At 53.9% G+C, this 12,783-nt stretch overlaps 1 protein-coding gene across 1 annotated transcript in view; it reads right to left on the reverse strand.

The window, feature by feature from the left end:
• Positions 1-12,338, reverse strand: part of PTPN14 (protein tyrosine phosphatase non-receptor type 14) — a 58,474-nt gene extending 46,136 nt beyond the window's left edge. The window contains exons 1-2 of the mRNA XM_060178436.1: positions 12,049-12,338; positions 6,202-6,371 (exon numbers count right to left, since the gene is read on the reverse strand). Coding sequence (XP_060034419.1) covers positions 6,202-6,371; positions 12,049-12,222 — 344 coding nt within the window. The 5' untranslated portion in view covers positions 12,223-12,338. The remainder of the gene's footprint in view (positions 1-6,201; positions 6,372-12,048) is intronic.
• Positions 12,339-12,783: the final 445 nt, after the last annotated feature.

Below are 12,783 nucleotides of genomic sequence, written 5' to 3' on the forward strand. Positions count from 1 at the left end.
GGCAGCGAGCCGGCGTCACGCACATCAGAGCTCAGGTGGTTGCCAATCCTTCTGGCAGGGGTGAGGCAGACAGCTCACCCGACAAAGCACACTCCTGGTCATGCTTTAGGCCTAGGGTTCGAACCCCAGCATCATCTGGGATCACCAGGGAAAGCACCAACGGGAGAGGATTCATAGATGGCAGAGTGGTGGTGTGCTGACTCTTCTCTCTGCTCGCTCTCTTTCTCAAGGACGGCACCATGGGAGATGGGTGGTGGAGTGGTGCTGTGGTATCTCTCTTCTTTTCCTCCATATATCTCTCTCCTATCTCTCCTCTTCTTCTTCTTCTTCCTCTCTCTCTCTCTCTCTCTCTCTCTCTCTCTCTCTCTCTCACACACACACAAAATTCCCCGGGCAACAGGACAGGATTCCTTCTGGGCTGAGACCTCATGGGGTAGGACACACCCTGATTGCCAGACAGCGCTTTCTCCAAGCTGGGGGTGCACAGGAGAGCAGAGCAGAAAGACCCAAAACACAGGTCCCCTCAGACACAGGGAGCAGGAATCCGGAGCCAAGGACATCAAGGGCGCAGAGAAGGCCCCACCGGCACTTCCACCAGAGCTCACTGCCACCCACCGGGAGGTGAGGAGGCAGGTGCAGACCCGGCCAGAGAGAGAGCAGGCTGTCAGCCGTGGGCTGCAGGTGGGGAGCGGCAAAGGCTCTGACGTGAGGGGCACAGGGTTGGGAGGGCCAGGCACACACATCGGGGAGACCTATTGTGCCAGCCAGCAGCATCCACTCAAAGCCAAAGGAGCACACCCCAAAAATGGCTCCTGGGCCAGAAAAAGAGCTCCCGTGATGTTTTGGCATGTGAGCCACCCGTGTCCAAGCCCGGCCCCCACCACACCGGAGGAAGCTCTGGTGCTCTGTTCTCTGAGTCTCTCTGCTCAATCTCTGTTCCTCAACGTGTAGAAAAATGAGAGGCCCGGGTGGTGGCGCACCTGGTTGAGCGCATGTATTACAATGTGCAAGGACCCGGGTTCGAGCCCCTGGTCCCCACCTGCAGGGGTAAAGCTTTACGATTGGTGAAGCAAGGCTGCAGGTGTCTCTTGGTCTCCCCCTCTCTATCATCCCCTTCCCTCTTGATTTCTGGCTATCTCTATCCCTATCTCTATCATAAATAAAGATAATTAAAAAAAAAATTTTTTAAAGAAAAATGAGAGGCCTGTCCTCACGAGAAAAAGGCCCAGAAAAACACCTTCCCTCCCCTTCACAATTGTTAAGTGAGCCTCTGCTGGACTAAGAATTTCCCTACGTCCTCCAAGCCATCTTTCCTCATTCTGTGTCCAGAAAAATCTGAAAACCATGTGTCTGAAGAGCTCGTTGCTATGCAGATCAGGGAAACACATCCAAACATGTTTCCTTGGAGGCGACGGGTGGGGGAGGCCACCACGGGGAAGGGCTCTTCCAAGTAAGTCCCCCCTCTGCTACGCGGACGGCTGGCCAGGCACCGAGCTGAACAGCACATGGGGCCCGGCCCCTCAAGCAAGTCAGAGGGAAACCATCACTTTTATTTTCCGTCATCAAAAGGACGTCACTGCTCCGGGCTGACTTTTCCCCCCACAGAGAAGCAGAGAGAACAGCATCAGGAGGCGGTACAGTGGATAAAGCACTAGACTCTCAAGCATGAGGTCCTCAGTTCAAGCCCTGGCAGTACATGTATCAGAGTGAGGCTCTGGTTCTCTTTCTCCCTCGCCTCCAATCTCTCTCATAAATAAATAAAATCTTTAGAAGAAACCATGAAGGGCAAACTCCCCTTTGGGGAGCCAAAAGGCTGAGCGCGCGTGATGGTCCCAGAGGTGATCTGTGAGAGGCAGCAGATATCAGAGAAGATCTAACCCACAGAGCAGGCAGAAACGACGTCAGCGGCAGGGGAGCTGGGGGGTCCCTCTCCGCACTGCGCGAGATGGGCTGATGACACACATCTGGCGGAGAGGTGAGACTGACTCCTGGGACAAAAGCCATATGCCGTGAATAAAAATCAGTTAAATCGGGGCCGGGTAGTGGTGCACCTGGTTGAGCGGACACATTACACTGTACGAGGATCCGGAGTCGGGCGGTAGCGCAGCGGGTTGAGCGCACGTGGCGCAAAGCGCAGGGACCGGCGTAGGGATCCTGGTTCGAGGCCCCGGCTCCCCACCTGCAGGGGAGTCGCTTCACAGGCAGTGAAGCAGGTCTGCAGGTGTCTGTCTTTCTCTCCTCCTCTCTGTCTTCCCCTCCTATCTCCATTTCTCTCTGTCCTATCCAACAAGGACGACATCAACAACAACAATAATAACTACAACAATAAAACAAGGGCAACAAAAGGGAATCAATAAATTAAATATTTTTAAAAACAATGTGTAAGGAGGATCTGTGTTCAAGCCCCCAGGCCCCACCTGCAGGGGGAAAAGCTCTGTGAATGTTGCAACAGGGCTGCAGGTGTCTCTCTGTCTCTCTCCCTCTCTATCTCCCCCTTCCCGCTTGATTTCCGGCTGTCTCCATCCAATAAGTAAATACCGAGGCTCAAGTCCCAAGCACCATGCACAGCACCCAGAGAAAGCTCCCTGAGCAGTGGAGCGGTGCTGTGGTGTCTCTCTGCCTGTCTGTGAAAGGTGAGAGTGGCACACCTGACTGAGCGCACATGTGACAGTGCACAAGGACCTGGGTTTGATACCTGGTCCCCACCTGCAGGGGGAAAGCTTCGTGAGTGGTGAAGCAGTGCTGCAGGTGTCTCCAACTCGTTCCCTCTGGATTTCTGGCTGTCTCTAGCCAATAAATAAAGATTTTAGAGAGAGATTGAAAGGGGGGAAAAGTCTGTTGGGATCACACTGGCATGAGGCCTCAGTGGAAGAAAGAAAGGAAGCAAGGAAGGAAGGAGAGGGAAAGAGAAAAGAAGAAAGGAAGAGAGAAAGAGGCAGAGGACACACACAAGGAAAGGAATCTCAAAACCATGCATGAAAAAATGCAACCAGGAACTTCAGATAAAAGGCCTCCGCGCGGCCTCAGTCTGCCCACGCCCCACCGCACAGCAGGAGCACTGACTCCAAGAAGGGTGAACAGCATCCCCGTAAAAAGGGTGTGAAATGTCACGTGTATTCTCATTTCAGAGACTTCCATCCGAGAAGCTATGCATTTTCAGAGCCATGGGGAGCCTGTCACTTCTTAGTGTGTCAATGGTCTCTCTGCCTCAGCGCTCCCAAGGCTAAGACCCGGGGAAAAGGCAGGCGAAGAGGGCGCAGATCCCTTTATTACTGGAAACATGCACGGGATGGGATGGGATGGCCCTTATATTCGAAGGCCAAGCTCTTGGCAAAAAAAAAAAAAAAAAAAAAAAATCAGCCATCCCCACCCCTAAAGAAATGTGCCCACCACTGCCACAGATTCAGACCGCCCAAACCCTACGGTCAGTCGGCCACAAACACCTCATCACACTGACAGGTGAGCAGTTCTGGCTTGGCTCAAGACTGCTCCAGAGTCAGGTGTGAGTGAGCGGGAAGGGGAGACCAAGGCCAGCCTCCTCTCTCCTCATCCAGGGTGACCCACCCTCTTCCTTAGCCCCACTTCCACCTCGGCTGACCTCTTCAATATCACACACAAAGTCTGAACAATACCTCTAGAAACACTTTGAGGGGGGAGTCGGGCGGGAGCGCAGTGGGTTAAGTGCAGGTGGCACAAAGTGCAAGGACCAGTGTAAGGATCCCGGTTCGAGCCCCCGGCTCCCCACCTGCAGGGGAGTCACTTCACAGGCGGTGAAGCAGGTCTGCAGGTGTCTATCTTTCTCTCCCCCTCTGCCTTCCCCTCCTCTCTCCATTTCTCTCTGTCCTATCCAACAACGACAACAATAATAACTACAACAAAAAAACAACAAAGGCAACAAAAGGGGATAAAATAATGAATAAATAAAAAGCACTGTGGGGAGATGTGAACATGGCAGTTAGGTGGGTTTTTGTTTATTTGTTTTGCTTTCTTATAGCTTTTTTCCCCATTTATTTCTTATTTGATAGAACAGAGAAACATTGAGGCGAGACAGAGAGAGAGAGAAAAAGAGACACCTACAGCCGTTTCCCCATTTGTGACGCTTCCCCCTTGCAGGTGGGAACCAGGCGGCTTGAACCCAGATCCTCATGCATGGTAACACATGTCTCAACCAAGTGTGCCGCCACCCAGCCCTAATGACTAGTTTAAAAATATATACATATTCACGGACTAGTGAAAGAGCAGAGGAGAGAGAACCGGAGCATCACTCCCACAGATGCAATGCTGAGGATCGAACTCAGGACCTCACGTTTGAGAAGCCAACACTTTACCCACTGTGCTGTCTTCTGGGCTTCTATGAAGCTAGTTTTTATTGTTTTTTTTTTTTTAAATAATTCATAGTTTGTTTATTTATTTATTGGGTGCTGGAAAAGTCATTTTTGCCAAGAAAAATGTGACATGACTATAGTTCGGAGAGAGACAGAGAGAACTTGAGAGGGAAGGGGGAGATAGGGATAGACAGAAAGATACCTGCAGTACTGCTTCACCGCTTGTGAAGACTGCCCCCGCCCCCCCCGCCCACAGGTGGGGACCAGGGTCTTGAACCTGGGTCCTTGTGCACTAGGTGATTAATTTTTATACTAATTCATCGTCAGCTCACAGCCCTATGGGCTTTCTGAGGCTTGACTTTAAACATCTGTGCGTAGAAGCCTCACTGATCTGCCCAGTGCCCCTCACCAAAACAAACAAACAAAATCACCTCGCTCAGCTCTGTCTTCCTACCCCTTCCCTTTCCGTACCCGGCAGAGGTTTCTACTGGGTGGTCAGAAAAGTCGTGACCTACTTCTTCCTCTTTTTGTTTTTTTAATTGAAGAAGTTGAATTATATTTATTTATTTATTTATTTATTGGATCAAGACAGCCAGAAATTGAGAGGAAAGGGGTGACAGGCAGGAAGAGAGACACCTTGCTTCAGCCCTTGCAAACTTTTCCCTCTGCAGGTGGGGACCAGGGGCTCAAAGCCGGGTCCTTGTGCACTGAAACATGTGCACTCAACCAGGTGCACCACTACCCAGCCCCCCGACCTATTTTTCTATGTGAAAACGCATCAAGGAAGGACCCAACAGATGTCTAAAACTTCTGTTCTAGCATTCTGATTGTCCCTAGTCTCCACCTAACAGCTGAATGGTGGCAAACAAAAGTCTGCAAAGAGACTCTCCTTGGGGCCGAGTGGTGGCACACCTGGTTAAGCGCACATAGCACCATGTACAAGGACCCAGGTTTGAGACCCCACTCCCCACCTGCAGGGAGGGTGCTTCAGGAGGGGTGAAGCAGGTCTGCAGGTATCTCCTCTCCCCCCCCCCCTCTCTCCTTCTCTATCTCCCCTCCTCCTCTCAGCTTCTCTATCTTGTCAAAAAAACACTGATAGTCAACAACTTCTTTGGCTTTGTATGTTGACTCTCTTCTCAGCCACCAGGTTCCAGATGCCAGCATGATGTCAACCAGACTTCCCTGGACAGACGACCCCACCAATGTATCCTGGAGCTCCGCTTCCCCAGAGCCCTGCCCCACTAGGGAAAGAGAGAGACAGGCTGGGAGTGTGGATCCACCTGTCAACGCCCATGTTCAGCGGGGAAGCAATTACAGAAGCCAGACCTTCCACCTTCTGCATCCCACAGTGACCCTGGGTCCATGCTCCCAGAGGGATAGAGAATGGGAAAGCTGTCAGGGGAGGGGATGGGATGCGGAGTTCTGGTGGTGGGAACTGTGTGGAGTTGTACCCCTCCTACCCTATGGTTTTTGTCTGTTTCCTTTTTATAAATAAATAATAAAATAAATAAAAATAACATTGAAAGAAAGGAAGGGAGAGAGAAAGAATAAAAGAAAGGAAGAAAGGAAGGAAGGAAGAAAGAAAGAAAGGAAGAAAGAAAGAGAGAAAGAAGAGAAAGGGGGGGCAGAAATGGCTGCCAGGAGCAGGGGATTCCTAGTGCTGGCACCAAGCTCTAACAATAACTTTGGTGGCAAAAAAAAAAAAAAAAGTCTGCCCCGTCAGCATTCCCGGGAGGTCAGTCACCCCAAGGCCACAGAGAAACAGCTGCTAAGTCATCCTCGGCCACACACACTCGCCCCCGGCCCCGACCAGCCAGCTCAGCCACGTCCTTGGAGCCCTGCAGCCCCCACCCAAGGGAGGCTGGCAGTCACCCACCTCGTGGCCTCCTGCTGCAGCCAGGACGCGCTCGGCACATAAAACATGACGCCGAAGAACAGCAGCGGCTCGTTGGCAAACTTGTCCAGGTGTTTCTTCAGCGGCTTCTCCAGCTCCGCCCAGCGCGCCTGCTGGCTCTTGCTGAGGAACCAAAGGCCAAAGTAGTGCGTCTGCGAGGCGGGGAGGAAGGGCAGCGTCAGAGCAGGCGCCCGCGGCCCCTCCGCTCCCCAGCCTGGCTCTCTCTCTACCTCTGGGGACAAGGGGACAGAGGGCACGTGCCCACAGCTGTAGTCTGCACGTGGCTCCCTCTGAACCCGAGGCCGGGTGCACCTGTGTCAGGTGACAGGGTGAAGCTGGCTGCCCCCACCACACACACACACACACTCACACACACAAACACACACACCTACACTCACACACACACACTCACACACACACTCACACACACACTCACACACTCACACACTCACACACACACACACACGCTCTCCCTGCCCTTCCAAATGCCTCTCCCTCTCCCGTGGAACATTCTGGGAGGCGGACACAATTCTTGCACCTGCTACAGAGTGGTGACCCCACAGCTAAGAAGAGGAGTCTTTCCACACCGTGCCCGCCTGTGGCAGACAGCCCAGCCTCTCTTCTGCTCAGTGCCTCTGCCTCTCCCTTACTGAGCAGCACAGTCTCCGGGGGCCAGGCTCTCAGAGCACGGTGGCTCCTCACAGCTGTGCCGGGAGCCCGGGGCGGCCTGGGCAGATGGTGGTGGGCTGGAGAGATGAAAGTCAGTCTTCCTTCCTTGTATCTGCAGCCTTGTCCCGCTTCATTTTGAACACACTAAATGATTCAAACGAAGGCTTTCATGCATCTGAGCCCGTCTTCACATGAATTCAGGCTAGGATTTCAGGATTAGCACAACAGTCACCAGAAAGGGAAAGGCTGCTTTTGAAGCATTCTCTCAGAGGGCAGTGACGGCCCAGAAGGGCTGACAGCACACCTGGGCACCGATGCTTCCGGGCCCGCGTTCCATTGCCCGAGGCCTGGGAAAAAGTGGGCCATGTGTCCACCCCAGCTGGCTGTCCCCTGGATAGAACCATGGATGAGTCATCTCTGCCAGGATCTGGCCAGATCCGAAGGAAAGTTCTGAGGGACTTAACTATCCAACCAGACAGAAGTGCCCTCCTCTAAGTAACGCAACAGCCAGCGAGAGTCAGGACGCTTCTAAGTGCCGCTGCTCTGGGACAACACAGTGGTTTGATCAATGTTCTGTGAGGTGTCTCCAAGGGCAAGCTCACAGCAGAAATGTGCGCTTCTCAAACCACTAAACGGCCGAGCTCACATGCTGCCAGCTCTGGAGAGCTCAGACGGTGAGCTGTGACCATCTCCCCCCCACCCCAGCCCCGTCCCAGCTCCAGAAGATGATGGATAGGGCAGACTGCAAGGAAGCAGGGCTTCAAGCCCAACCTGCTGCCAGTCTCGCTCTGCCTCAGTCTCACTGGCAAACCCCTCAGTCAGTCCCAGGGCCCCCCTCGGCTGTCAGGATGGCAGGGGCTTAGCAGGGTGGTGCCCTCCCCCGAGCACGGAGTCCTCACTTAGTGACCTGCTTATCAGCCGCTCTCTGCCGAGTGGGCCCCCCGGGGATGGACGAGGGCTCGGCGTCCAGCCCCGCGTCCCATCTCACTCTTGTCCATGCAGTGTGGAGGGATGGGCTAAGGATGGACACAGGAGGTGCCCTGCCCCCACCTGCAGCTGGTGTCCTCTGTCCTCACAGCAGAGCTGTGGCTCACCGCTGGACAGACAGGCAGACATGATGGGGAAATGTCACAAGTGACGCAGAGGGGTCCTGAACTGTCCGGAGCTGGTTGACAAGCCCACTGCAGCTCAGCCCAGGATGCCTGACACATGGTTGGGGGGGACGTCCCAGTAACTGACGGGCCCACTTTGTGACAGGGTTTCAGGAAGGGAGCCTGGTCACCAGGGGGAGGTCTGCCCACCCGTGTTGGGAATGTCTTTCGCCCACACAAGTCAGTAACTTCGGCTGTCCGTCACCACCACGCCAGCACCATTATTCCATGACCGTCGTCAAGACAATGCCCAGTAAGGGAAACCCAGAACACAGCCAACCTGGGGAACCCTTCCCGACTGAAAAGACAAAAGCAGCCTTTCTCCACACAGGAAAAATGGAGGTCTCATCAGGTTCCCGGAAGCCACAGTAGCAGCTTAAGTTTCCGGTCTTAGGGCCAATAATAATAATAATAATAATAATAATAATAATAATGATAATAAATGCTACACTGGGGAAAGAGGCAGTGGCACTAATGTGCACATATTATCCTGTACAAGGGCCTGGGTTCGAGCCCCTGCTTCCCACCTTCGGGGGGGGGGACGCTTCATGAGCTGGGAAGCAGAGCTACATGTGTCTCCCTGTCTCTCCCTCCCTATCTCCCTTTCCCTCTCAATTCTTCTCTGCCCTATCACGTATACTATAGGAAAAAAGAAAGAAGGAAGAACGGGAGGGAGGAGGAAGGAAGGAAGGAAGGAAGGAAGGAAGGAAGGAAGGAAGGAAGGAAGGATGGTCAGTCCAGGAAGTGGTTCAGTGGATAAGCATTGGGCTCTCAAGCATGAGGTCCTGAGTTCAGTCCCCAACAGCACATGTACCAGAGTGATATCTGGTTCTTTCTCTCTCTCCTCCTATCTTTCTCGTTAATAAATAATATCTTAAGAAAATAAAAAATATTTTTAAAAAAGAAGGAAGGAGGGGGTCGGGCTGTGGCGCAGCGGGTTAAGCGCACGTGGCGCAAAGTGCAGGGACCGGCGTAAGGATCCCGGTTCGAGCCCCCGGCTCCCCACCTGCAGGGGAGTCGCTTCACGGGTGGTGAAGCAGGTCTGCAGGTGTCTGTCTTTCTCTCCCCCTCTCTGTCTTCCCCTCCTCTCTCCATTTCTCTCTGTCCTATCCAACAACAAAGCAACGTCAACAATGGCAAGCTGCAACAACTAGGGCAACAAAAAGGGGGGAAAATGGCCTCCAGGAGCGGTGGATTCATGGTGCAGGCACTGAGCCCAGCAATAACCCTGGAGGGAAAAAAAAAAAAAAGGAAGGAAGGAAGGAAGGAAGGAAGGAAGGAAGGAAGGAAAGAAGGAAAGACAGCCACCGGGAGAGCTGGATTTGTAGTGCCAGCTCTGAGCCCCAGTGATAATAACTCTGGTGGCAATAAAATAAATAAGTAAATATAAAAAAAATTTAAAGTTACAGTAAGAATGGGTGACAGAAGAAAAAGCCTAACAGCAACTACAAGTGTGGGCTGTTTCTATCCAAAGTTCGGTCTCCAGCCATGAGCTTCCAAAACGTGCACATCCCCAAGAGACCGGATACTGAGTGTGTGGATCCCAAAGGGAAGGCTGAGACTCTACTCACACCCCACATCCCACCCCGTCCCCACCCCACAGAGGCGGCTGCGTGCAGAGGGGCAGGCTGGGCAGAATCTGAGGATACCCAGGCGGGGCAGCCCCGGGGGAGCAGGGCAACACACTCAGCTCAGCCCTCTCAGCACAGCTTGGCCCCCTCACCCCCGCCCCCGGCAACTGAGTCCTGGCTTCCATCCCTGCTTCCGTCTGGGCCAGAGAAGCAGCACAAGCTCCGTGGGGGAGGCTCTGACTGCATTCCCGGGACCCTCGACGGGAGGAGCCGTCTGTGACCAGAACGGCAGATGCCTTCCCGGGGAGCCTGAGAGAGGTGGGTTCGTCTTTCCCAAGTCACAGGCTGGAAAGCCGGAGACAGAGCAGTGCCGTCACTCGGTGAAGTCCCCTCTAGACTCTGTGGTCTGACTGAACCTGTGCCCATGCCTCCAAAGCCTGCAGCTGGCACTTGGCACGGCTCAGCCACACTGGTGGTGCACAGCACTCTCTACCCTGAGCCCCATGGGGCCAGGTCTGTCTCCCACCCCCTGGGGGCAGCACTGTCCCTCTGGGCACATCCTCAGGTTGCTCAGAAGCAGAGAGCCCACCCTCAGACCTGCCAGCCCAGTCCTCCTTCCCCTCCATCGATGGGCCAGCCAGCCGGCTCAAACACACTGGAAGGACGGATGGCCAGCTGAAGCCAGCATGGACACACAGACAATGGCAGGAGACAGCCACACCAAGGACGAGTGGGGTCCCCAAAGGGACAAACTGTCTCTCCTGACCCAGCCCCTCTGAGCACACACAGGGGTGGGGAGGAAGAGGCTGTACACTCACTGCTGGCAGACACCACTCCCCCGTCTCTGTGCCCACAAGGGAGCCAGGTCACAGCGCTGAGGATGCTGCTGTCACCAGGGTCCCTCACTCAGCACGGCCAGAGGCACGGGGTTCCCAGGACACACTGGCTGTCAACACAGGCTCTGCTCTGTGGCTACAAGACTGACGGGAGCCGGCTGACCTCAGTACAGTCTGCCTTGGCCCTCTGAGAGCTGTCCTCCTCCCCAGCCCCTCAGAGTCCCTCCTCTTTCTCTTTCTCTTTCTCTCTCCCTCTCCCTCCCTCTCAGATAGAAAACAGAGAAGCCACAAACCTGAAACAGAAGCAGAGGCGGTCAAGCAACAGTTGAGGAATCAACTATCCCCCAAACCCACCCTGCAAGAAGTTCTAAAAGGTTCCTTATAAGCAATAACATCACCCAAAGACATACCATCTATCAGAACACTCAGACAAGTTTAGAATAATGGGGCTGAAATATATCTTAAATTCATAAGATCAGTAAATGTCAATGGCCTGAATCCGCCCATTAAGAGGCACGGAGTAGAATTAAAAATGGATGAGAGGGAGCCGGGCGGTGGCGCAGCAGGTTAAGCGCAGGTGGCGCAAAGCACAAGGACCAGCATAAGGATCCCGGTTCGAACCCCTGCTCCCCACCTGCAGGGGAGTCGCTTCACAGGCGGTGAAGCAGGTCTGCAGGTGTCTGTCTTTCTCTCCCCCTCTCTGTCTTCCCCTCCTCTCTCCATTTCTCTCTGTCCTATCCAACAACGACAACAAAAATAACAACTACAACAATAAAACAACAAGGGCAACAAAAGGGAATAAATAAATAATATATATATATTTAAAAATAATAATAATAAAAATAAAAATAAAAATGGATGAGAAAGTCCAGCCCACGTGGTCCCGCCTAACTCAGTAAAGCACAGACTCAAGGACAGAAAGGATAAAAAACTATCACACAAGCTAACGGGCCACCAAAAAAAGGTCAGCAACTGCTATTCTCATATCTGACACAACAGACTTTAAAATAAACAAAATGAGGGATAGGGAGGCAGCACAATGGTTCTGCAAAAGGCTTTCATGCCTGAGGCTCTGAGGTCTTAGGTTCAATCACCAGCACCACCGTAAGCCAGAGCTGAGCAGGGCTCTGGTCTCTCTGTGTGCTTGAATCTCTCTCCCTCGCTCTCATTAAAATACAGTAAATAAAATAATTAAACAGATAAATGAAATAAATAGTGGAAGAAAGGGTAGAGTGGACATTACGTAATGCTCAGAGGGTCAGCCAACCAAAAGGACTTAGCAATGACTACTAACATCTATGCTCCTGGTGAGGGGACCATTTAAATATGTCAAACATCCACTCAAAGAGATAACATAACAGGCTTGGAAATAAAGATGCGGAGGCAGAGGCAAGAGGAAGGTGTTCCCTGCCCTGCGGGCACAACACACCCCGGTCCCCTCCCTGAGTGGCAGATAGGAAGCCCCGTGGGTGGGGAGAGCCTCCCCAGGACCAGCCCCGGCAGGAGCAGGTGGTGGCCAAGGGTCCCGGCTGCGCTCGGCCAGCCTGAGGAGCTCTGGGCAGGACCGGACAGTCCCCAGCCACCCGACCCCTGGACACTCACCTCCCGCAGCTCCAGCCGCTGGGCCACGGCCTCCAGGCACTCCTGGCCGGTGCCGTCCACCGCCAGCGTGCACTCGATGACGCTGCCATCCAGCAGGCGGATGCGGGTGACAAAGCAGTTCTTGCTCAGCACATTGTAGCGCCGTGTCCGGCGCAGCTTCAGGCCAAACGGCATGGTCCCCCGCTGTCCCCGTGGCGTCCTCAGCTGCTGTCACTACCGCCAGAGCTTCTCCTCTGGCGGGGGAAGGCGGCCATCCCCGGCTGGCTGGCGGGCGGGCGCGGGCGGGCGGGCAGGAGAGCTGTGGAGGGAAGGGAGGTCACATCACCTCAAGGCGGGAAGGGAGGCTGAAGGTGGCTCAGTGCGCACCCCGTGCCCAGAGCCCTGAGATGGAGCGAAGCCACCGCCAGACACACACAGTCAGAAGCAGAGCCGTGGGCCACCCCCGTCCAAACCCAGCTCAGTCCAAGCCCAGCTCACGGGCCTTCTCCCACCAACAACAACGCAGAGCTGCCTCCACCCCACTCCCACTTCTAGATCTCTGATTCCATCTGGACCTGGTTCATGGTCCTCCTGTGTAGACCCACAGGGTCCCTGATGAAGCCGGCAGGGTCTTTATGATTCACTTCACTTGAACGTGGGATCTTACTGACCATGTGGGGCAGAGAGAACTTGAGATGGGAGGGAGGATGGAGGGAGAGAGAGAGAGGGACAGGGAGAGAGGGGGAAGGGGAAGGG

The sequence above is a fragment of the Erinaceus europaeus genome, chromosome 19, assembly GCF_950295315.1.
Source record: "Erinaceus europaeus chromosome 19, mEriEur2.1, whole genome shotgun sequence".
NCBI classification, from domain to species: Eukaryota; Metazoa; Chordata; class Mammalia; order Eulipotyphla; family Erinaceidae; genus Erinaceus; species Erinaceus europaeus.